Source organism: Lagopus muta, chromosome 1 (assembly GCF_023343835.1).
Source record: "Lagopus muta isolate bLagMut1 chromosome 1, bLagMut1 primary, whole genome shotgun sequence".
Taxonomy (NCBI): domain Eukaryota; kingdom Metazoa; phylum Chordata; class Aves; order Galliformes; family Phasianidae; genus Lagopus; species Lagopus muta.
In genome coordinates, this window is record NC_064433.1 from 127,948,794 (window position 1) to 127,973,331 (window position 24,538).

The 24,538-nt window shown below is 40.2% G+C and overlaps 2 protein-coding genes across 3 annotated transcripts; both read right to left on the reverse strand.

Annotated features, from left to right (window-relative positions):
• Window positions 1-248: 248 nt before the first annotated feature.
• On the reverse strand, window positions 249-24,018 carry ASMT (acetylserotonin O-methyltransferase). 2 transcript variants are annotated; one of them, XM_048934481.1, is made up of 10 exons: window positions 23,909-24,018; window positions 23,704-23,765; window positions 7,917-8,101; window positions 5,810-5,984; window positions 4,476-4,605; window positions 3,763-3,831; window positions 3,167-3,285; window positions 2,306-2,446; window positions 1,225-1,347; window positions 249-967 (listed from the first exon to the last, which is right to left on the reverse strand). In XM_048934481.1, the coding sequence occupies exons 3-10, from the start codon at window positions 7,986-7,988 to the stop codon at window positions 756-758; spliced, it is 1,041 nt and encodes a 346-aa protein (XP_048790438.1). In that variant the 5' UTR covers window positions 7,989-8,101; window positions 23,704-23,765; window positions 23,909-24,018; the 3' UTR covers window positions 249-755. The 2 variants fall into 2 exon arrangements, with proteins under 2 accessions (XP_048790438.1, XP_048790439.1); XM_048934482.1 differs by having other exon boundaries at window positions 23,846-23,956.
• On the reverse strand, window positions 15,702-23,710 carry AKAP17A (A-kinase anchoring protein 17A). The gene is made up of 4 exons (XM_048934451.1): window positions 22,548-23,710; window positions 20,273-20,421; window positions 18,944-19,184; window positions 15,702-17,585 (listed from the first exon to the last, which is right to left on the reverse strand). Exons 1-4 carry the CDS (start codon window positions 23,307-23,309, stop codon window positions 16,680-16,682), a joined length of 2,058 nt encoding a protein of 685 aa, XP_048790408.1. The 5' UTR covers window positions 23,310-23,710; the 3' UTR covers window positions 15,702-16,679.
• Window positions 24,019-24,538: the final 520 nt, after the last annotated feature.

Sequence of the window (24,538 nt, forward strand, 5' to 3'; positions counted from 1 at the left end):
ACTGTCCAGGAGGTAAAAGATTAAAAAAAAAAAAAAAAATCACAGAAATGGAGAAGCATCCAGTCTAGCCTTGAATACCTCCAGGAGCAGAGCAAACACAACCTCTACAGGCAACCTGCTTCAGTACCTCACCACTCCCTCAGTAACGTCACCAGGCTTAGCTAATCATCAAGTTAGACTACAAAATTTTCTCTCTCAACTTCAACACAAATCCAGAAGAAATTTAAAAATAAGTAATTTTACATGCTAAAAATCACCAAACCTCAAAGAGATTTTCTCTGGAAACTCAGACAAGATAAACCACAAGGATATAATAAGTCGTCTTATAATACTTTGGTTCCAAGGAATAAAAAAAAGCGTATAACAGAGCTCAGTACAGTGGTCAGTTTTATTATGCTGGAATCCACAAATGAAAATTCAGCTTCGCTTTTGTCAGGTACTCTGTTAAAATAAAAATAAAAAAGAAATATATGTAAAGTGGTTAGCAGCAACACTGCACATTTCTTTCATGGGTAATTTACTGTGGAACAGATGTCAAGTTCTCTCTGTGCTATTCAGATTCAAAGGCAAGCCCTAGTCAGGCTGCTGAATTCACAACCTATCTGCACCGAAAGTATATTATTAATGATTCTCCTGATAATCAGCTAACAGAGAAGTTGACTTCCTTCAATAAAAACTACATCTATAATAGCCTTCTACGAAAAGAATATCACATTTGTCCACGAGTACTTAGTAATACAGAATAAAAGACACTATCATTTCCTCCCCAGAACAGCATCATAGATTTTTCCAGTTCTCCTGACTCGGACGTCCCTGAAGCCAGCTGCCCCAAGGAGCTCGCTGTACTCAGCTGCTGTTCGTTCCTTTCCTTCTGTCTGCACCAACATGTTCAATGAATACAGCTGGGTTTCCACAGGTCCGCTTCTGTCTCCTCTCAGGAGTGATTCAACCAGTAGCACTCCACCACCTGGTTGAACAAAGAGTGTTATGAAAACCCTGCGAAGATGGGATGTTTTTCAATTGAGTTGTTAGACCAGATCCTATTCTGTTCTTTCCAGAAGCAGCAGCCTCTAAGTTAAGTCTTGTTTTTTCATCACAGAGGACAAGAAGGGAGCAAAGGCATTGGAGCATCACACTTTTTGGCTACCCCGTTGCTGAAGCTGTGTGATCCATATAACTAATGGGTGGGAGTCTCCCTTTCTTTTCCCCAAAGCTCACACCTACCAGGTCTGCAGGCCTTATAAACTTCTGCCAGCAGCTGCCCACATTTTTCATCATTCCAATCATGCAGTATCTTTGATAAAATGTAGAGGTCAGCTTCAGGGATTGAATCTTTAAAGAAATCTCCTGTAAAGCAAAATACGTGTTCCACACAAAACTCCTGAAACAAAGAGGAGGTTCAGCAAGTATCTTTTGTTCTCTTAAGATGTAAGGACTCTGGGTTTGACCCATGACCCACGTCAGACCTCAACAGACTAACCCAGTAAAATGGAGGTACACCATAAATCCATCAGGAGAAAACACATGTTTGCACCTCCTAACACTAGTTACACAGTCATGCCTTTTACTCAGCATCTGGTGTACTGCATTTACTGCATTCATATTTTTCTATTCACAGCTTACTTTCTCACCAGCACTCCTAGTTCTTCACATCACTATACATATACAGCCTTTCCCCTGTTTCTTCATCTTTGCTTTAACATATTTCTTCCCTTCTTCGAAAGCTTCTTTCTTTTCTCATAACTTTAAGCAATACTAAGTCCTTTCAATAAAGATTTCTGAAGACATTAAACACAAGATGTCCCTAAACACATTTTCATCGCAGATGGTACAAAGGCTATTTGAGGACTGGATAAGAGGAACATGGGTTAGCTCATCCACATTCAAAGCCTGAAATATGACAGAAGCCTAGCAGTCACAACCAGGGAGGGAAAACCCCTTGCTCGGAGCAGGGGAGGTGTTCCATGCATCTGCTAGAAGGCCTATACAGGAGACGAGGGAATATAAGTGAGCTTGCAACACAGCATGGCAGTTGTTAAAAAGCTGTGACAATACAACCCTGACAGATTTGCTTTTGGGAGTGCTTAAAGATATTTAAGCTGCTCTGCACACCAACTTTGGCTGTCAATACTTTCATGTTGTCTGGATAAGTGACTAATTCAAGGCAGTGTTGAACAAGGGCACTTTTGGTCACCAGTCTCCCCAGTGAGCAACCAGCCATAGGCAACCCATGCCCACCACAACCCTGCAGGCCTACATCGCCCCACCACTGCTAGCACCTTCCTACAGAGATGTCTGCACCTACCTTCATGGAAGGCAATCCGTTGCTCCTCTGGGGGAACCAATCGCTCTTTGGCCACTTGTACAACTTTGGGCAGGTCATAAATTGTGACTGTGCAATTTGGATACAAGAAAACACATTCTTGGGCCAGAGCTCCTCCACCACCTTTGTGGAGAGAAAAGTAGATCAGTGCTGAAACAAAACCACCTTGTTCTGCACACCTACTGTAAAGCAACGTCAGCAAGTGGTGCATCCAGCTCTATGGCACCTGATGGCATACGTTTGTCCTCAAGTGCCATAGAAAAGGAAGAGGAAGGATGGGAGTGGCCATTCCAGCCTGCAGGGTCAACTCCAGCTCTTACAGCCCTTACACAGCACCTCAGCCAGTGGTGGGTCACAAAAGGTGGGAAGTGAAAAACAGAGCTGCCAAGTGAGGGATGGAGCAGTAAGGTAACCTAACAGGTTCCATAAATCTCAGCAGTGCTCAGCAGCAATGGGGAAAGAGAGTGCAGGCATAATGGCACATCAATATAATGGCACTGACTGTAGGAGAAAGAGTCTGGCACTGGAAGAACATATCAAGCAAGGAAATACAAAAGAGCAAATCTGACATGTAATCAAGATGAGCCACTCTACGCACATATGAGAATCCACGGACAAAAACTTGAGCTTCCTAATACTCACACCAGTCTAATATTTTTTAACAACACATATAGAATGAGAAAACATCTCTCTGTTGCTGACAAGATTAAGATATAACCTTCTTTCCATTGCTTTGCCCATCATATAAAATAGGAGATGCTCTTCTGTATTTTTTTTTTTATTTGCCCTCCTCAAGCTTGAAAAAATAATTCAGCTTTTTGAAAAAGATCTGCTGATGCTCACCTCCCAGGTCATAAATCTGTGTGAAAGGAGAAAGGTCAAATGCAGTAAGTACATCTCTGCCACATATACTCCAGATTGAGTTCTGGCCAGCCAAGAACTTCAGCATTTCTTCTTCTGATCTAGTAACAGACACAGCATGCAGAAACGTAACTTAGAAATGTAACTCATAGTATTCTTAGTGACTCTTTATCATAGAATTCTTACTAAGAAATTTAGCTTAAGCATTGACATCTCATTTTATTTGCAACCAATATCTTCCCTTTGCACATAAACCTAGCTTGAGACTTATCCAGCAAAAAGGAATAGGTATGCACTGATGCACTTGAATTGGGAATTAAATATAGCAAAGTCAATGAGTGTATTACTGCTAGTTCTTGTACTTCAGGGAGACCTGAGATTTCTTTTTCATAATAGGAAATTATACATTCCTATTCAAAATATCCAAGTGTTCCAGTAATGGATATTGCTGAGACGGGAAAACTCTGCATGATGTTTTTAATGAATTGAATTCTCACATCACAATATTAAAACTCAGTCATAATTAAAAACAAATTTTGCCTACCACAAGAAATATATTCATATTAATATACTAATACCTGTACATGGCTCCAAAGAGGTCTTCAGATGAAATGCCAAAAGCTCTTTCATATTGATTTCTTCCTTCTCTAAAATAGCAATAAAATAAAAAAAAAAAAAACACATTAGCATATTAGCATGGATTCCCTCTTTACTGCAAACACACACAGGAGCTGAGGTTAGTAGACAGACTATATGTCTCTGTGCCATGGATGTAATGACATCCCTGCCTGCCACTCCCAAAAGATGACAAAATATTTCAACAAGAATGTCTTGTTCTCCATGGAGCTACATTTGAGGCAGAGGTGCAAAACTGGTGTGATGATCACCAATCACCACCTTCATGCATAGCCAGTTTGTTCATTTGTTGCAGACTAGAATAAGTGAGACTCCATGCCCTACAGTGAGCTACTCTATTATGCCTTTGCAATAGAAGTATCCTTAGTCATTGCTAATCAACATTTATTTTGATGTCTCCAAAAATAAAAGCAACTGCAATGAACAAGTTGTCTCCCAAATACCAAAACACACAGAGGTCCTTTCTAGGTCTACTCTAGGGAGGAGATAGGAGGAGAAATGGACAAACATGCAGTAGCAACAGCAGTAGATTTTTTTTTTTGTAATTTTATTTTCTCAGAACCATCCAACATCTCCTGTGCCCCTTCTAGGGATGCTAAGAAGAGACACACAAATGTAGCAAAGTAGCCTGCAACACCCACATCCTTCTCCTCACCTCACAGCATCAGTCAGGTAGTGCCAGCACAAGTAGACGGTATTGGAGTAATACATCATAATATGATACTGAGACTTGGGACTTGACTTCGTAAGGTAGATATTGGAAATTTCTGTGTTTCTGTAGAAGGCTAAGAGGTGAAATAAATACATTTACTAACATATACGATATCATCTTGCCAAGCCCATTGTACAGCATGATATATATACATATTATCAGAACATATCTGTACATCCCAATAGAGAAACACGTTGCTTCTACACTTAGTTCTTCCAAAGGTAATGTGTAGCACAGTATTCTGGGGGTGGTGAGGGCTGGTGAAACCTGCACTGTCCCATTCAGCATGGGTAAACACTATCTACCTGTGTTTCCTTCAGAGTCAAACATCTCAGGAACAGTAAGAGGAACATTTTGTAAGGTTCATTATTTATCTGCATGCTTCTGCTGTCAGAATAAGTTCCCTGAACTCCTAGAGCACCTGCTGTAAGCCTGAAACAGGGCAAGAAAACACAACCACACCAGGACTCAAACATTTCAAAGTTCATCATCACTAGCTGTTTGATGGGCACAGCCTTTTCTGATTACATGGACTCACAGACTCCAGGGCAAGATGGAATTCCTGTCACTTCTCAGTTCAGACCAGAAAACCTAACAAGCTCCTTCACACAATGGCAAAACTTCCAAAGAAAAAAAAATGTGCTTTTAAGTTGCCTTCACATTTTGTTTTAAAACTTAAAATCATGCCCACACATCAGACTTCTCTGGAGACAAGCTCTGTAGTGATAGTTATCTTGTACAAGATCACTTAAAGCTCTTGCACAAAGAAGTTTAGAGATAAAGGAAACCCCAAGAGAGAGTTTCTGTATGTCTCCAATCATGCCAACATTTCCTGCTTCTCTTTCAGATGATCTCTTCTTTAAGCTATGGCAACCAGCCTAAGACTAGGTATCACCTTTCCTCACACTTGACCTCAGTTTCAAAATCATGAGAACTCTAAGAGTTTTCGTTTCTTCTTTCTACCCTTTAAAGGGTGCAAAGAAGATGGAGCCAGGCTCTCTTTCATGATGCCCAGTACCAGGACAAGAGGCAGTGGGCACAAACAAGAATAAGGGAAGTCTGAACACCAGACAGTACTTCTGTGTTGTGTGGGTGAAAAAGCACGGGCTCCCAGAGGCTGTAGATTCTCCTCCTTGGAGATCTCCAATAGCTGCCTGGACATTGATCTGGGCACCCTGCTCTGGGTGGCCCTGCTGGAAAGGAGTCAGACCAGATGAACCCAGAGGTCCCCGTCAATCTCAACCATTCTGCGATTCCCCTTCATCTTCCTTCTTTACCTCCTTCTCGTCTCAGCTCTACTGCCAAAAGCTTCAATCCCACACAGGCATCCAGAAGTCTTTCCATCCCCATGATGCTTGTACCCAAGCGAGCAGCAATGACATCTAAAGATAGAGGTTGTCCTGACTCCAGCAGAAGATCGAACACTCCTAACTCACAGGCAGTGAACATAACCTGGAAGTGAGAGGAAGGGCTCAGGTGAAAGTACCAAAGTTAATTTCATTTCCAAGTTGCTTTGTTGGAGAAAATATACACATAATAAAATATCTTTTTACCTGAAAAAAAAATTATTTCATATGCACAAGTCCAGCTGAATATTCTCTAAGCACTGATAATGCCATAGATTCCTTATAGTGCAACCTTATTTTTATGTTTACTAGCCAAACCAAACAGTTTTTTTTCAGACTTACAAAGTTCGTGCTTAAGGGCCATTCTTCAGTTGTGAATGTTCTTGATTTTAGCTTTGTTTCAGAACACATTTACAAGTCTCACTTGTTTGGTTGCTTTTTTTTTTTGTTTGTTTGTTTGTTTTTTGTTTGTTTTTCGGTTTTTTTTTGTTTTTTTTTTTGGCTTGGAGAACTTAAGCAAAGGTAAGACTGTGAGTTTGTTGGCTTTATGTTTTGTTGGTTTGGTCTTATTCAGAGGAGGGCGTCATTCTTTTTTTCTTTCTTTTTTTTTTTCCCCCTCCCCTTTCAACTAATTATTTAACATATGCTACAGGGAAGGGGTGGATATCCCACTCTGTAGACCCTCTTTGAGTAATGCCCACACACGACTGATTTATTTTCAGGTACCAAAGTCCACAGCTACAGCAGAGTCTCCAGGGAAGGGAGTTTTGTCTCAACAGAGATGGCAGCCTTATTCAGGCCAACAAAAATGCACTGTCTTTTCAAAAAGAGTGAAGGTGTGTGTATAAGCTTTATAGAGAAGCCTTAAGACAGACATACACAACTACACATAACAAGAAAAATATCCTTCTCTAGCTGTAAACAGTCAAATTTGTAAGTAACAGATAACCTATTTCATTGGCCACCTAAAAGCCCCCCAAAACCTGCATAACGTCATCAGCTCATTGGACTACTGATATCTAAGGTGATTTGATAAAGTCCAAGGGAAGCTACTCTTACCCTCAGTGAGAACAGCATGGCTTAACCAAAGTTGAGACTGTTTCTCAAAAACACCATATTGCTTTTAATTTTGAAAGTGCTGGGCAATCTTATTTCTCACCAAGCAGAAATGTCTGTCGTCATTTATTTTTTCCTCTCTTCACTAAGTGTTCTGCACTTCTGGAGCCTTTGGATTCAACAGCATTTACAGACCTCTGAAGTGTATTCCTTTTGTTACCATGTTGGCTAGAGGTGCAGCAGAAGACAGTAGGAAAGATAACTAGAGTTGTAAATGAAGAAAAAACCTCCACTGCATTGGAAGACAGGATTTTTCTGCCTATGTCCACACACAAAGGCAAACATCAGCAAGTGTTAAGGAAATTACAACTATTCATTCTAACCTTGTGCCATGATCAGACGCTGTCTGGAAAAAACAGCTTTAAAGACCATCCTTTTAAAGTCAAAAAGTGACAAAAAATGGAAGTTACCAAAAATTGCCTTCTGCAAAATATAAATCAAAAAAATCATGTGAGAAGAAAGGAAACTCTCTCTGAACATATCTGAAAAATCTCACCATGTGTTGGGTATGAAAAGGGAAAAGGCAGAAACGCAAGGCAGTCTTCTGGCTCTCAAACTCCAAACAAAAAACAAAAAAAAAAGAGAAATCCCATGATGTAAGGAGCCTTGCTCATTTGAGGCAGACAACAAGTTCTCAGCTATAAAGCACTGTGCTTTCAAAGCCTCCAGCAGAGACAAGATCTGCTCATCCTAAGGTCAGTGGGATCTCAATAAACATTAACTCTAACCTGAGGAGCCAAAGTTCTCAAACTTTTGTCTTCTCAAATTTCCTTCACAGCTAGATGAGGAGATAGGATAGTTTCCTATGAGACAATTTTCTTTCTAAAAAAAGATTTAGATTAAGGAACTAAGGTGAGATCCTTGAGTATTTTTTTCACTTTGCTTTTAAGATTTCTATCCAAGACTGATTTATGGTTCTTACCTTTGAGACTAAAAATCCATTGCTGTATTGAAAGATGATTTGAGGATAGTCAAGGTCTTCTGTGGAGTCCATCTTCCTTTAGTACTGAGGCACAGGTTCTCTGCTCCTCTTAATTTAAATAAGCTTCTTTCCACTAGGCACAGCACACCAGCTGATCCACTTAATCTCATTGCTTCTGAGAAACACTTTGGTTAACAAACACATAAGCTAAGTTATTTACCTTCAACAGTTTTTTTAAGGCAGCCTCAACTATTTCTTTGCATCTTTCATCATCAAGAACCAGGCTAAGAAGTGTTGGTGCAGATTAAAGCAGTACCATTGGTTCAGTGGTCAATTAACATGATGGTATTTCAGAAACAACTGAAAGTTGAAGATGTCTGAGGAAAAAACGAGCTCTGAAGATCACACTACAGAGCAGATATGAAGAACCTGAACTCAGTATAATGCACCAGTTCATAAACCAAACCCAAGTCTTATCCTAGGCTTCTTCAAAAGCAGCTCTATCCCATCACATTGATGTCTTGATGCTGAGAGACATTCCTAGTACAGGAAGCCCAATGAAATGGGACCAGAGGACAGAAGACAACTTGGTGGCATGCTTCTTCAGAAGTGAAACTGGGACATTCTCATGGGTTATGAGTGGAGGAGCATCCATTCAGTTCAGAAAGGTCTAGACATCCTCCTAGCCAAGCCAAGCATCTCTGACCTTCCCAGTTTCACTCATCCATCAATCATCATGAGCTAGGAGAACACACACAATCTTTACCTTGATCCCACTGAAACAGGGACCTGTTCAGATTAGAATAGCGTGACATCAAGCCTTAGCCATACAATTTAAAGAATGGCATAACTACTGCAAAGCATGCAGGAGGGGACCTGAGAAGTGCTGTGACAGGCACAAGTCCACAGACTGCCATGAAGCACACTCTATCCATAGGTACAGAAACAGCAAGACCAAGGAGAGGCTACAAGAGCCTGTCTGCTGTCCTGCTTTGTCACAGTGATCAATTTGTTCTGACAATTGTCACACAAGCAAAGTCTACCAAAAAAAAAAAAAAACCAGCCCTAAACTTACTCCTCATGTTTTCCTTTATTTTGCAGGTGACCATGAGATGACCTCCAAATGACAGACATGGAATAGATGTCATCTTCATCATCAGCCCCACTGTTCATTACACCAGCTTGTAAATGCTGGTCATCATGCCCTCAGCATTTTGTAAAAGCAGGCCCTTTCTAGAAAGGAAAGAATCCCAGTTTTTATATTACACATTTAGTGACCCTTCAGTCAATAAGATTAAATCAGACCTGACTTGGGTGATATGGCCATGGCAACATGTTACAAAATAATGCTTTTCCAGTTGTAGTTTTTTTTCTGTGCTTCAGCAGTAAGGTTAACAGTCAAAACCTGAGCAATACAATGCAGCTCAACACTTCGTGTACTTTATCCCACTGCATCTTTAAAAAGGTGCACTTATAGTACTGTCCCAACATAAAATTTTGATGTTCTCCTTTTCCTAGGAATTAGGGTTGTATTTATCTGCAACTGCAGAAGGCCAGTTCAGTGCTTTTCCTTCGATCCTACCTCATTTTTAGAAGAAACAGGCCAATTCAGTTTCCTATACTTTCCTTTTTGCCACTCTGAGGATGCAGCAAAACTTTAATAACTGAAAGTTTCCTTTTGACAATCCATATTTTCTATTATGTTCATTATAGCCAGAAAATACTGTATTTGTTTTAGCCAGTAATAAAACAGTGAAATATAACTAGCTAACTGTAACTAATTCTTGAAGTAGGTTATCAGCCTTTTTCCCCTCTCTACACAATGCAAAAACCATCTATGTTTCCTATATTCTAACAACACAAGGTGTACTGCATTACCAAAGCGTTTCTGCCAAACATAAAGAAGCTACAGTTCACCCAAACTGTACAAACAGAGTTCACCATCCTGGACAACACAGCCTGCAAGTACAGTGTTATGGCCTTGCCTGATGTGTCTGTACAGATTAGATTCTGCTGGTTTTGTATTGTGAATGCTGCAGATCAAACCATACATCCTTGCCCGCGACTGTAAAATGTGAGCTGATTTATACAACAAGAGGTGGCTTCTTTGAAGGAAAACTAGACAACAGATTCCAATAACACAGCTACACTGAAAAAAAGAAAAAAAAAAAAAAAAAAGCCATCTTCCCCAGCTATCCCCCAAAAGATATTGACTAATCACAGCTATCATTTAGGTAACGCATATTGGAATTGTGATTCTGCAAATTTCATTCACTTCACCAAATCTAAAACCGTTCTCCCCTGTTCCTCAGACCCATTCTAAAGACAGTTCTACAGGAAAAGAAAACGCTTAAAACATCTCAATTCTCGTAGTTCTAACTAAATAACAAAATGGTTATGTGCATAACTGATAGAGCCCAGTAATGAGCCATAGATCCACTCCACTTGAGGCAAAGTTGTAGGTACAAGAGGCTCTGGTTATAAAACAACCACACAGTCGATTAAACCACCTGGAGTTCTTTTTCAATTGACTAAATGCATCTGTCAAGGACACCAGATGCAATCATCTAATGGGATTACTACCAGCAGAGAGATATAGGGGAGGAGGGTTACGGATAACTCGCATCAGATTGATCTAGAGCCACATGCACTGTGTTGCTGTTTCCAAGTAAACTTTACTGGGGCTTAAAGCCTAAGCCCCTTGTAAGCTAAAAATGCATTCATGGAGATGAACTTGCAGTGGATTTCTGCCTCTGAAAACCCCATCGAGGTTTTTGTCATAGCACTTAGATCACACTCAGGCTAAAGCTGATACTTTATCTTCAGGTTTCTGCTCTGGTAATAAATTCATCTTTGCACTACAGACAAATATGACAAAAACAAAACACCATTTTTGTATAATGCTTAAAAGAAATTCTTAATGAATAAAGCATATTTCAAGTGAAATTAATGTGCCTGCTGGTGAGAAGTGACAGCTGACAGTATTTTCATGCATACAACTTTCTTTACGAGCAATAAGTCTCGGGGACACGACAACACCAACAAGCTTCTGTAACACTACCATGGAAACAACTGTTCTCACTAACATTCAGCCTCTAAACATACTGAGCTTATTGTCAGGTGTCTGTTGTCCTGGAAGTTCATTAAGATAATAGCTGGTGCTGGATGCTAACAAGCTAAGACAGTATCATACTTTTTCTTTGTCTGAACATCCAGCTTCAATGAAACTTTCTTCTTTTTCACTTCTTGTTCTTCTCATGTTCAGCTACCAGTTTTGAAAACAGCTAGTTTTAGTTTTTCCTGTTTACATCACATACAGTAGTGGCAGACATTTGTAGTGGGCAGGAAATCCTGTATACCCAGCTCAGTCTCTTTCCCCTTTCTCAGCAGAAACTCTGATTGAGAACATATTTGAAGCCATAAGCAATCTGTTACTTCCAAACTGAGCTTCAGTGACAAGTCTCCCCATGGCTTGACATAGGTAAGCACCCCTCTTATCACCTGCTGACACATCTCAAATGCTTGTTACAGCCTTATGCTCTTTGTGATCAACATTCAGGGCAGACAGCAAAAGGGAAAGACACTGACAGTCCTTCCCTTTCCTGGTTAAGGTAGACAGTAGCAGACACTCCTACTAGTACTTCCTAGGAGATTACTCAGGCATATTCCCATAGTCATGCACAGAATTGCAGGGAAGATCTATCCCTGCAAGATAAGTACTTGCTCGGGCACTTGCTGCTGGACAGGTTGAGACTTCTGGGCTGCCCAGAGAACCCCCACACCATCAACCCTTTTCTTTGTCCTACAAATAATCGTTTCAAGGATGGCACTCCTGAGCATCCCACCCAGACCAGCTGGAACTCACTTTACAGCTGCCACAGTGCACATGTGACTAGATTAATTATCAACTGAAGAACATTCCAAACAGCTTTATACTTTCAGAAGTTGTACCTGTACCTACGGCAAAAGCAATCTATAGATTTATTGTTAGGTAGCAGAAGATGCTGTTGGGGCCATACAGCGTGAAAGAGGAAAATTGGTACAGTGTGCTTTCTGTATTATGATTAGGAAAACAAAACAAAACAAACAAAAAAAAAAGGCCATGCATTACAGGCCTTCAGTCTTCCGATTAGGTACAACAGAAAAATACTGGTACACTTCCTTTTGATACCAGTAAAGTGACACACATAAGAACATAAGACAGCAATGGGATAGCTTCTGCATCCCCCATACTGAAGGAAGAACTGCAACCCGTTTGCAGCCTTATACACACTCTAGAGACAGCTCTGTAAATTTATTGTGATGCTGCAAGAGAGACTCTGCAATTAACATGCTTGTCAGGCTGGAGAAGGACCACATCAATATAATACAATATAAACTTAATGAAATGACTGTTGCATCCAGATTATAACCAAACCTCAAAGGCAGCATATCAGACATAGGCAATGCATATATTTTCTTTTAATCATAATTTAAAAAAGATTTAACCTGCATAACAATACAAGATAACAGAGGTTGTTTTTCCTTACCCATTTATAAATTAAGGCACATACCAAACTACTCAGTTTAATTGCTGCCTTAACTAATACCTGTACCCCTGCTCTTAAACACGAGCAGCTGCAAGTCTCTTACAGTGTGTTCAAAACTGCCTTAAAGCTGACACCTGTGATGTCCAGACTGCACTGATCAGTCATCAACTACACAATCCCATATTTGCTATGTTGGAAGCCAGTGTTAAAATTACCATTTACTCTTAACAGTTTTCAAGACGCTATTTTCACATGACATTTGAAGCGTTTTATTAGCACAACCTAATCACCCATATCCCTTTATTTTATGTCACTGAATAGCTTACTCTACAAAGGCAGACTCAATTAGAAGAAATACGGATATAGTCATGGTTTTAGTAACCACTTCTTACTCATCCCGATTACTTCTGGCAGTAAGACTTGCCCATTATCAAAATTACCACGGCAACCAGTAAGCAGATGAAAAGCCTCACAACAAGAGACTGAAGGGCTTGGAGCATTCCTGTGTATAGGAAGTAGTTTCTGTTGAATAAGCTACTCTTCCAGCCATATTTCAGATAAAAACGCTGATATCAATCTCTATTTCCAGTCACTTTGCAAGGGAAATAAATAGGAACACTAACAAATGGGATAATACATGATAACTTCGATGCAATGAAGCAAAAGTAATGCATATCTCACAGCAAGTGAAAGCAAGGAGTAAGAGTCAGATAACCATTGGTACATAATTCTCATAGCCCAATTTCAGGAGTTAAAACACGCAAATAGATACCTTTGCAGATATTCTCACAGTTGGATTTCTAGCAGCTAAATGCCCGAGAGTAAAGTTAACAGAGTAGCCTTACGTGTTAGTCGGTATCTGTCCAATAATCACCATATCAATATAAATTCAGTACTTCAAAAGCATTTTGGGATGTCTTTGATAATTATTAGTTGTTAACTCTTAATGAATGTTAAAGAAGGTAAAGACCAACTAATTTTTTCAGCTCCTCAAAGTCAGTCCTGCAAATACAAGCAGACAATCAGCATCACAATATTCTTCCAGAAGAGCGTAAAATATCAGTGACTGTAATATGTAATCTTCTAGAAGCCATTATAAAGCCTGCTGGTATTCCAGATTCTTTCATTTGAAACACAAAGACCTCTAAAATGCACTTGGTAGAGATATAATGACATATAATCAATACAGAACAAGTGATTACTATCAAAAATAATGTTCTCCATGTTATCGCACCACCGAGGTTTTTGAAGTATTACAAGCACATACCTCAGCAATAAGAAAAAAATTTTAATAGATGGTATTGGGCAGAGCAGAACATAATTATAGCTGTGTTTGTATCAAAAGATTACAGTCTCAACAAGTTTCTTTGCAGTTCAAAGACATCATCAATGCTGAATTTGGGAACCAATAACACAAACGTGGTGGCGCCCACTACAGTTCCACGGTACATCCACACTTATCACAGAATAGAAAAATATCTGAACAGGTTTTAAACTGACTGCCTTGTGGGTGCTGTTGGTTACTTGCAGTACAAAAGCATTCAGCTATAGGCATCATTAACAAGGCCAGATAGAGTGAAATAGACTAGAACATGCTGAGTCCTGGGTTACCAACAGATAGAACAGATGGAGTAGACAAAGAAGTGGTACTTCTTTATAGACCAGCTGTACCATGCCAGTCATTCAGCTGACAAAAAATTATCTTGCAGTCCCAGGTACCATAGGATGGCATTATTGTTTTGTTTGTTTTGGAGTCCATGTCACTGTGCATCTCACTATGTAACTGAATAACAACAACCAAGCACCATCAACCTGCTCACTGCTATGAATGAAGTTAACGTTAGCCCAGCCAGACCCAGGTTACAAGGAAACAGGATGCAATATTCATTTCAGTGGATTCAGCACTGGAAAGACTTTGGAGAGCTTTGAAGCAAAACATGCATCTGAAACAATACCTCAAAGTGTTAATACTAGATGAAATTCTGCAGTGAGCATATTTATTGGGCAACTTTAAGCAGCAGTTTTAAGAGGCTGTGATTGGGTCGAGCTGGCTGAAAGACCACTACCTTCATATTCTCTCCTGACATTTTAAGTAAGCATTTGCAAGTAGCTTCAAAGCACTTTTAGGCTTTTAATCAACTGAATACTTTATGTTACTGTACTTTTTGTATGTTGTATGAAGACAGTGCTCAATATGGTGTGTCAGGCTAAACAATCAAAGCCTGACAGATGAACATCCTTCCCCTTGCCTCTGTCAGCCCCTAATTGCTCTGACCTCAGACACTGCATTGGACATCAGGGGAACTTAACCTGAATTTAATCACTTCAGGCTGGGATATCAAGCCTACTCTTGGTGCCTTCTTTAGAGCGAAAAGCCAAACCACCTATCCAGCACTGCTTTCTTTTGTATCGAGAAATAATATCTCTTGGATTTTCCTAATATGAACACTTTTTGATGACTGCCACTGCCTTAAGCGCTTTCATATCTGGCAATAACACAGTGCATTAACAGCCTGAAGACCTCCTGAAAGTAGCACTACATACTAGCATTACATATATTACATATATGTAATTACATATATTAATTGCCAAGATCCTGACATAAATCCCAGTGGAAATCCACAGGATACATTGTGGAAATACTAAACTAGTAAGAATCCTAACCCTGAGCTCAAAAACATTGGTATTGACAGCCTTAGGTCAACTCCTTACAGAACTGCAGATGGAATCACAGTTGTTTTTTTTTCCCCTTCCCTCAAATATGACGTTACCATGGATAGCACATCAGTTATTTGATAGCAGGCTAAAGAGAGTCACAGAGGTTTACAAACAGGCATTCCATCAAAACTTGCAATCAACATTATAGTGGGTTTCAGCCAAACTGTTACAAAATATAAGTTTATCTTCAACTAGATAGATTTCTAATACTTCAGCAAAGACTGTAGAAAATTAACTCATCAACAAAAGCAGCTGCTCGGAATTCAGGAGACTGGTGGTATTGAGATGACTAGATAAATCAGTCTGTGGATTCAAGGAGAGAAACAAAGAGGCACTCCCCACATCAGTGTAGGGAAAACTGCACCCCAGGAGCACACATCCTGCTGAATTAACAGTGGATGCAGCTGTAAATGACAGGACTGGCAAGACAAGCAGCTAAGCCTCATTATTCAAATGTTTGTTTGTTTTAAACAAAATGATTCTCATACAACAATTCTGCAGATATTAACATACTGACACATGAAAACAGCAACTTCAGTTCACTGGAAACAGGTTTCTCTTTAATTTTACCATAAAAAGGCAAAATAAACTCTTTCACTGTAACGTTATAGCTTTTCATATTCCTGAGCTCCATTTTAGAAGCAAATGTAGTCTTAAATGCATTTAACAAGAGACACTGCAGCCCTACTTTCCAACACCACAAGTAAAAATAATTTAGCAAGAAGGCCCCTTTTTCAAAAGACAATGGCTAGCTCTGTACGTACCTGAAAAAACGCTTCAAGTGGCTCTAACATCACCCGAAGTAATTAAAAGCCAAGTATGTCAACAAGGCAACAAAACAACTTTTCCACCTTTTTACCACTGCTTTTTACTTCCTACACCAGTGTGCCTTTCTTACATGGAAAGTATTACTACACAAAGGGCATCACATACCAGAATAGCTTGGGCAACAAAGCCTGGCACTATACAGATGTATGAAGGAATCACAGCAGTTTAAAAGATTTCCTGCATATCTTAATAGTCAGTTTTAAGAATCATAAGAAAGTCTTGTTATCTGTCTCAATCAGGAAAAATTCTACTTTGTTAAACATGATTTCATTAAGTACACCAGAAAGCATTTTAGATAAATCTGTAGGTCAAAGCTTGTCACAACTGGAGTTCCTGTAACTGGCACATACATAAGAGAGGAAAAAGTAAATCAGCTGAAATTACAATTTAGAAAACTGAAAAAAAAAAAAAAAAAAAAAAAAAGAAATCGAGAAAGCAGGTTGGCTTTTAGCACAGTAGGAATTCAAATACGAGCAGTACAACTACATTGTGGTAGAAACCTAGAAAGAGACAACAAAGCACAACAGAACTTCAAAAAAATCAGGCATCTATTTTAGGGACTAGACGCAAGTTATGCATTGGTTGAATCAGAAGTGTTTTCTTATAGCAGTCACACCAGTGAGGTCTCATTTATGACTTTCTGGCCCTTGTGTCCAACCACAGCCTTTTCAAACAGTCGGGGCCTCCACTACCCACTCCAAGTACTCCTCTGCTTACTCAGTGATCTCCTCCGGTACCTTCGTTTCCTGCTTGAGCTTCTGCGACTACGGCTTTTTTCTCTTCTGTCTCGTTTACGTTCACTACTGTGAGTTCTTCTATAATGTGAACGTCTGGGGCTTACACTTCTTCGACGAGGACTATGACTTCGTCGAGGACTGTAACTTCTGCTAGAGTGTCTATAATACCTCCTTTCCCTCCTCCTTCTTTCATCCTGGTAACTCGCATCTCTTCTGTGCCTGGTTCTCTCTCGCTTACCCTTACTCTCATCAGTGTTTATGCTGCTACATGAACGGCTCTTTCTTCTCCTTGGCTCTGTGCTTTGTTTGCTTTGCTCACAGCGTGAGTCCTTCTTGCAGGTATTCTGCTTCTGGTTATTGGCAGGAACACATGACAGTGTTGAACTTCTTTTCTCTGAACACCTCTCCGAGTCCGTGGTATGAAGTTTCTGACCTTCTTTGACATCAACTCTGTCATGAATATTGCCATTCAAATACTTGCACTGAGCATCTACATTCTCAGGGGATGGTAGTTCTCTTTGAGAGTCTGATGCCAGTTTGTCTGTAACAGCCTGTCCTGAGGTAGAAGTGATGCAGCTGGATGACACGGTGTGCGGAACATCACTAGCAATTTTCACAGTGCCAGACTGAGATGCTTCCATTTCTTCTTTGCTTTGATGAACTGCATCCATTTTCTTGCTAAGAAGATTGTTCAGTAGTTTCTCCCTCAGTTCTTTTTCTTTTCTTTGCAACCCCAGTGCTCTTTCTTTTTCTTCTTCCACACGTCTGAGCTCAGCCTCCTGAAGCTTTCGTTTCTCCTCTAGTTGCTGAAGACGGATCTTTTCTTCATTTTGTTCTTGTTCCAAAAGCTTTACAGTCTGAAAGACAATGAAAGGGAAAGTAACAGTAAAGAAAATACTTATAGATCTGTTCATGCTTTCAAGTCGTACCATAACACGTAAGCAGCAAACTGGTAAGAAAATAAAATGTCTTATGAACAGACGTTGAAGGTCCTAAAATAAAAGGATTGCTTCCTCTGCTACAGGAGAGAAAAATAAATAAATAAACAAATAAATAATGCTGTAATAACATGCAGTTGTTGTAAGGTGAAATATCAGTATAACATCGACAAGAATTTTATGGATTCAGTTTCAGCAGTTTCACAGTGCAAAGAAGAGTTTCATCTTTATGCACCCTTAGTATGAGAAATGTAACACACAAGCAAGAGCAACATATCAAATATTTCGAATTGCATAATTCTCAAGCTCAACACTTGAAGGTTTCAGACAAATTTAAAACTTAATTTCTCCTACAGTTTTGTGACCCATAATTCATAAACTACTTTACAATAGATCTATTAAAAAAAAAAAAAGCAGTCACGTAGAAACTGATTCTCACATTGTCAATCACTTTACTGACACATGACATTAAAGAGAGATTCAAACTTTTTTTTTTTTTAATTCCACCCCAAATGGCTTGGTGCAGTCCTCAATATTATAGACAGAAAAAAAAAACTCCTATTTTATGAGTCTACTTGGCCACAAAGCCCACAAGAACTACTCCTCTTTTCTCCCAGCATACAATTGACCATTTAGCCCTGTATGAGCTCTAATTCAAAAACACTACTGAGATAGACCAGCATCAAAGAACAAAGTGTGCTTTGCCACACTGCTTTTCATTCCTGCAAAAAAAAAATTTCAAGTGTATTACATAATACCTTAACAAAACTTTACCCAAATCTTAATCAAATACTAGAGAAAAAATAAAACCATCACCATTAGAGACAAACTCTAACATTCAAAACTTTAATTGACAGTACTTGCTCCTGAGTACGAATCATTCTACATGTTTTTTAAACATTAAATAATGAAACTCCTTTCTCTGAAACCCAAAATAGTGGAACTGCTGAAGGCTACAGTGGAAAGAGTACCAAAACCCAAATCAGAAATGAGGAGTCTTATATCTTAGCGCCTGTTTAATTAACGTTATCATGTTTACATTCTTTTCCTAGCCTTGAGAGGACTGCCAATTAGTCTTGCAAGGACTACAGATTCAAGTTCACTTTTCCATTCACCTTTATGTGCACTTTTTGCCAAGGGCTCATTGCAATGTTTTGAATTTTTGATCTGAACAACAGGTTTCGTACAACCCCATGAGGAGCAGCAGCCCCCCACTCCCACCTACATCAGTTGTTCTGCCAGGTTTCTCATTAGCTTTTGCAATAAATAATAGTTACCTTTGCCCTGCTTAGCAGTTCTGCAATTAGCCTAATGGACTGAAGATTTCTCTGTGCCAACAGGAGCTTCCTTTCTTCTAACTTTATCTTCTCTTGAAGTTTCTTTTGTTCTTCAGCTTGAAGTTTCTCAAGCTGTTTTTTGTTTCGTCGAACTTCACGATCTTTCTGCTTCTGTTCTCTCTTGCGCAGTTTTTCTTCTCTTTTTCTCTCTCTCTCATATTCTTCAAGTTCTCTCTGCTTCCTAAAACGAGATTAGATTTTTACCTTGTCTAGGGCAGGTGCAACTTTAGACTCTGGCTATATATAAAAATATATTTCGTACTCTGAATTAGTTTTTTTCTTAATATACGTTTGTTGATTACTGAATAACTGAAATAAAAAACAGTGCATTTTTTTTAGCCCTTACGTGTGCTGATAAAAACAATCACCAGCTTGTCAATATTTAAAAATATGCTGATATTCAAACATAAAACATGGTTATAAGAGATTAAAAAAAACAAAACAAAACAAAACCAATTCTATAGGGACAATAATGATACATTACTGGGCAGCTAGGCATCAATCATCACAGTGAGATGAAAATTTCCAAACCAATTAACGAGTGTGTGGGTTGGTACTTTTTATTGCAGGCACCAAGGAAAAACGGTAGCTTATGCTAAAGGTTTCTGAGATCAGACTTACAATGGATTATTTTAAAGAAACTGACTATTTTGCAGGTTTGTTATGTTGAACCAAACAAAAGTATATGTGACAACCTAAATAACTTACTGAGTAAATTAATAGTTCTGCTTCAATAAGATGGTTTACATCACACTTCTAGAAACTGTTAAATAATTAAAAATTAAGCAGTGAGAAATTATACCCATCAAAACAAATGGGCATAAAAAATCTGCATTAACAGTTATATTCTGAATAATTGTCATGTGACATCTGGATTTACATCCATTTTCTTAAAATACCACTGTTCAATATGCTTTCATCTCATTCTTTTCTAGAAAAATACCAATGCTACGAGCAAACAAACTTCACAATATTTGTTACTTACTAGTAGAAGAAATGTGTTTCAAGACCCTACAATTAAATACTTACAGAAAAAAAAAAGTTCAAACTGTTCTTCTTCATCTCCAAGTCCCATGATCCCTGAACTTTACTACCTTGAAAGGACTACAATATTCTCACTCATTTTTAAGTGCTTTGCTTCAGCTGCAGGAGTAAGTAAACTTCTCAAGTACTCAGTTGTTTTCTATAGATGCAAACAGGAATGAGTAACTGCAGTTTAGCCATACTTTACTGTTCAGGATATAACTGAGAGCCATAAGCAATAACTACCTTTCTTCCTCCCTTTGTTTTTCCTCAGCTTCCTTCTCCCGGCGTTTTTGTTCTTCTCTCTGCTTTTCAAGCTCTTGAAGCTTCTGCCTTTCAAGCTGACGCTTCTTAATTGATGCATCACTGAGGTGTTTTGTTGAGTCAAAAGAAACCTTTATAGAATATAAGTTAAAAGGGATGTAAGTAAACAGAGCAAACAAACAACAACAACAACAAAAAAAAGAACAAATGACAGTGTAAATACAGTCAGAAACAAAGTGTTTTTCAAAACAAACAAGCACTAAAGAACCATAAGATGATGACTGGGAAATGTCTCTGAAGGTTACTTCCTACATGCTAGAACAATGAGGTACCAATTTACACTTTTCTGTGTTTTGACAGCCAGCTGTAAACTGCATGAGGTTCAGGGCCAGGCTGTCCAATGTTTTCCAGAATAGCAAATTGAAATTTCAACTCATGTATGCCACAACTCTAGGCAGAAATGGGCCTTAACAGAGGCTTCCCTTTGTGTGCAACCCTGCAATCCTGAAGTTCTTCTGGGGAAAATAAACAGTCCTAAAACATTTAGCATCTGGTTTAAGCAAGTGCCTGCTCACCCATACTAGCCTAAAGATTCACAAATTGAGATATATTAGGCTGTTGCTTATAGCTATAGATTTAACACAGGAAACAGAACATGATGATGCTGCATACAACTGAACAGTGAGATCTGGGGAAATGCTCATCTTCTAGAATGCATGGACACAACTTAGCCATGTCCAGCTGCACCCAAGAACACACATCGCACTCGTGGTGTCCTCAAATCCTGTGTGAAATACCACAACCTGGTCTAGTGGGCAGCACCTCTGTCCACAGAAGAGCATTCGGAAATAGATGATCTTCAACGTCGCTTCCAACCCAAACCGCCAAGTGATTTTATAACTCTGCAATACCACCCACGTGCAAGCAGGGATCTGTAACACAGGCTGCTGTATTGTGGAAGACATGAACCATGGAGCACAGAAGAAGGAATACATACCGTGCAGTGTAATTTGGTCAAACAACATAAAAACAACGTTTCAATAAAAGTCCTGTAGAAACAGAGCTGGACAGTCTTCTGACCTCGCATGAAAGTGATCTGTCTTGACAGCACAGACACAGTCTTCTCTCTCTGCTATCAATTCCAGGACAGCTGCCAGGAAGGCATGCATACTCTTGCACAGAGAAACTAAATTTGGGAACCTCAATCCACTGCACGCAAGTGACAGTTTGAATTTCACATCCCCTTGAGAATAGGAGGGTATAGGTACAACACTGTGTATGTTTCAGCTGACCAACTTTGATAACAAGATAGTAACTGCCTAAATTAGAACTTAATAAATTAATATTTGCATGCTCCCAAATTACATAAATGAGTACTCAAGCTTTTTCCTGAAATCTGCTTGCTCATTGGATGAATGAAAATCAAATATACTGAAATAAGCAAGCAATTCAGCCAATATACAAATACACAGACAAGTCTCCTAACATATCACAACCTTTCCTTAGGCCATACTTGCACAGATATAACGTGAAGAGACGGACAGATAATCTCCCACCAATAACTTCTAAGACAACGAGGTCACGGAGAAAAAGATCTGAAGAACTCAGCATGTAAATATTATGAATTCAATACACTGGATTCGCAGAGAAATAGGCTAACACGTTGTTTCAATGTTTGAATGGCCTTTCTGTTCATGAAGTACACTAATCACAATTAACTCAGTATTCCACAGGCCATAGAAACCACGCAGCATTACTTCACAATTCTGACACCTGACAGATAGAGCTCCTTATCAACACAGGTATTAAATATAAAGGCTATTGCTCTTCCCAGAATTTCTAATTGTTAGTGTATACAAAAGAAAATGCACTTCAAAGTCAGCCATAGCAAGTCTGAATTTGCTACAAATTATTTTTTAAATTAAAACACAAGATTTGCAAATATATATTACTTTATAAAATCCATCTAACAAGTAACGTTCCCAATATTTGGTAGTTGCTTAGCTGTTTTCATATCAGTAAATGCTTTGTTTAGGGGAAAAAAAAAAAAGGGCGAGAGCAAAGCCTCATCCTGCTTTGTTTACAGACTAACGGCATGTTTATTCTATCACTTTCCGTTTAGAACTGCATTAGGTCTGGTTCCCCAAACCGTATAGTAATGCCAGCTGTTCTCACCATACAGTAATGCCAGCTGGTAAACAACTGTAGGCTTTAGGCACTATGAAATTAACATTTATCTGTGACAACAGCTTCTCACCTTTATATTGCAAGCCACAGCCTTGCCATCATCGCCTTTAAACATCAGCTTCATCCCTCGCAGGGCATTCATGGCTTTAATGAAACCTGCATACTCCCGATACTGAACATAAGCTTCAAAATTTAAATGGCCTCCAAAGCTGAACGTGTGAAAATTTCTGCCAGTCATTTCTTCTCTGTAAGGGTCCAACATGGGTATGTCCACATTACGTATTTCTCCAAATTTCTGGAAAACTTTCGTAAGGACTTCTTCACTTGGCTTTTCTGAGCCGGAGTCCTTTGCTGCAAACCACTTACAAGGTAAGCCTTCTAGATGAATGGTATCCGGCCTTTCCCCTGGCAAAGTTTCATTCATGTCTTTTGCATCACGGAAAAACGAATCCCAGTCATGCCTGGTAGGAAAGTCAATCTTGTATTCTGCGGCACGGACTTTCAAGATGTCAGAGAAGCCACTCAGCTTGATCGTTTTGCCGTCGAGGCACGCAAGGAAAGACTTGACTAAACTTTTGTTTTCAACCTCTCCTTCGAACCGGATGAAATCCATCGTGCTTTTGGAAATCCGCAGAGTGGAAAACTGATGGGTTTGCACCATCCCTTTCAGTCTTTCCATCACTTCCCAGTTCGAAATGGACTTTCCGGGTTGTTTCAGCTGAGGAAGTGCCACACTGATGGTCATTTTTGTAATGGGTTTAAGGTATAACCCACAGGGAGCACAGAGCTCTACAGCTTCTGATGTATCATGAACTATCGTTGCAGCAGCCATAACACAGAAAAAGCACAGGATGAGAAAAAATAAATAAAATAAAGATGCAAGTTTAAAGTTGCAGGCCCACAGTAGTCAAATAAAACAGCCCTTATCCGTAAACAATCCAATTCTTTGGACATTTAACCATTCCCAACCAACGTCTCCTAACACAAGAGTCAATTACCGAGCTAAAACCGAGCGGTACAAACATCTTAAATTACTTTACAACCACCAGAACCTACAAATAATTAAAACTCAGCAAGGCCTCAGAAGAAAAGGAGCCGACGGCAATCTCGGGGCACACACGAAGCCGGCTCGCGGCGACGGCTCGAAAAGCGGCTCGGCTACCCCTGCTGCAGGGAGGGAGGAAGGAACGGGAGCGACGTCAGCCCGCCCCGAACAACAAACGCACCCCAGCGGGGAGCGCCGCGAAGGCTGCCCCGTTCGCCAGCAGGAAGGCTCCTCGCGAGCTGCCTGCAACGACACAAAAACACCCCTTTATATAAAGGCCCGCAGCCCCGCCACCGGCCCTCGGCAGCCTCACCACTACGAACCACGACGGCGTCCCCGACCAGACGCCGGCGGAGGCGCGGCTCCCCGCCCCCTCCCCGCCTCACCCGTAGTCGCCGGGCCAGGCCGGGTGCCGGGTGGGCCCCGCAGGAAACGGCCGCCAACCCCGCGTGCGCCGCCGCAGCCGCGCGCAGCCGCCGCAACTTCCGCTTCCTGTCCGGGAGCGATGGCGGCCTCCGCGGCGGTGGAGTGGGACATAGCGGGCGGTGGCGCATGCGCAGCGGGCGGCGGCCGGTGGCGGTGGAAGGCGCTGTGTGGTTGCGCTGGGTGCCGTGGAGCGCTGTGTTTGCTATATCTGCGTTCTCCCTCAGAGCAAAGAATTATAGAATCGTTTGAGTTGGAAGGGACCTTTAAGGATCAAATCGTCCAACTACCCTGCAGCGCACATGGATACCTACAGCTAGATCCAGAGGTACTTAGGGCCCTGTCCAGCCTGTCCAGCCACCAAATCACAGCACTGTAGGGGTTAGAAGGGACCTCTAGAGATCAAGTCCAACACCCAGCTAGGAAGGCGTCTGGACAGGTCTTCAGAAGAGACTCCACAGCCTCTCTGGGCAGCCTGTTCCAGTGCTCCATCACCCTCACAGTAAAGTTCTTATGTTTGTATGAAACCACCTCTGTTCCAGTTTCTGCCCCTTGTCCCCATGTTATATTGCTGCACGCCACCAAAAAGACTC